Source organism: Volvox carteri (genome assembly GCF_000143455.1).
Source record: "Volvox carteri f. nagariensis unplaced genomic scaffold VOLCAscaffold_31, whole genome shotgun sequence".
NCBI lineage: Eukaryota > Viridiplantae > Chlorophyta > Chlorophyceae > Chlamydomonadales > Volvocaceae > Volvox > Volvox carteri.
Window position 1 is genome coordinate 834,862 of NW_003307574.1, and position 1,226 is coordinate 836,087.

Here is a 1,226-nt window from a genome sequence, read left to right on the forward strand (position 1 = left end):
GAAGGGGCACGGTGGTATAAAAGGGGAGGAGGGGGAAAGGGGCGGCGTGCGTGAAGTGTGTTATGTGTGTCCCAAGACCTCCTATGTGTATGTATGTATGTATGTATGTATGTATGTATGTATGTATGTATGTATGTATGTATGTGATGTGGTGTACGGCATGGCTTAGGAGAGTGAGGTAGGCGAACCCCCCGTCGCAATCCTAACAGGCCAGAGGGACGGGGTCCCCGTCCCCCTCCGCCCCCCAACCCACCTCCCAAAAATGCCCCTCCCCCTCCCCTTCCTCCCTGGAGAGGACAATCCCACCCAACCCCCAACCCACCTCACCGCCCTCCTTCCCTCCCAATAAACACACACAAACATATATACACATAAACATATATACTATGTATTATACATGATACGTATACACACATATACATACATGTGCATATATATACATACATACATACAGGGACATACATACACAAGGGCATAGACACTAGGGACACACACACACGCACCTCGGCCATTCTCGCCGCATTGAGCGCCTCGTTCCTGAAGTCCATCTCCGTGTACAGCCCCTCGGCGAATGTGGACAGCAGGCGCTGGTAGTCGGTGGTCTGCGCAGTGAACCGCTTCACGAGCTTCTCGTACACACCCACCGCACGACGCATGACGTACAGGTCCTTTTGCGTGTTGGGGTTCAGGGGGAGGGGACGCGGATTATTGGGGGTGTTAAATGTACTGCTACAACTACAACTACTGCTACTGCTACTGCTACTGCTGCTGCTACTGCTGCTGCCACTACTGCTGCTGCCACTGCTAGTATTCACCTCACCTTGCTGATGGTGGCGAGGGCCTGCGGTCGCTGCACCTTGACCGCCACCTCCTCGCCCGTGGACCGCAGTCGGGCTCGGTACACCTGGCCGGGGTGGGGGTGGGGGTGGGGTGGGGTGGAGGGGTTGGAGGCGGAGTGGGAAGAGGTGCAGGGGGTGGTGGTGGAGGGTGGATGATGTTGTTGATGGTGGTGCGGCTGACCAGTGGGTGAGGAGGGAAGAAGAAAGGAAGCTGAGCGCGCGTGTGGGTGTGGGGGGGATTGGTATGCAAGAGCGTGGGTGTAACGTTTTCCCCCACCTCCCATCAATCCGCCCAGGGATCGTCTCCTTGCTGGTGACACGCTCCTGTGTTTTTCCCCCCTTTCCCCCTCCTCCCCTCCCATCGCCCCACCTTCACACACACATACC

At 56.6% G+C, this 1,226-nt stretch overlaps 1 protein-coding gene across 1 annotated transcript in view; it reads right to left on the bottom strand.

The window, feature by feature from the left end:
• VOLCADRAFT_105641 (uncharacterized protein) overlaps positions 1–1,226 on the bottom strand; it is a gene marked incomplete at both ends in the record, with an annotated part of 10,960 nt that overhangs the window by 6,745 nt on the left and 2,989 nt on the right. Inside the window, 2 exons of the mRNA XM_002952684.1 lie at positions 504–668; positions 863–904. Of these exons, the coding sequence (XP_002952730.1) occupies positions 504–668; positions 863–904 (207 nt within the window). The remainder of the gene's footprint in view (positions 1–503; positions 669–862; positions 905–1,226) is intronic.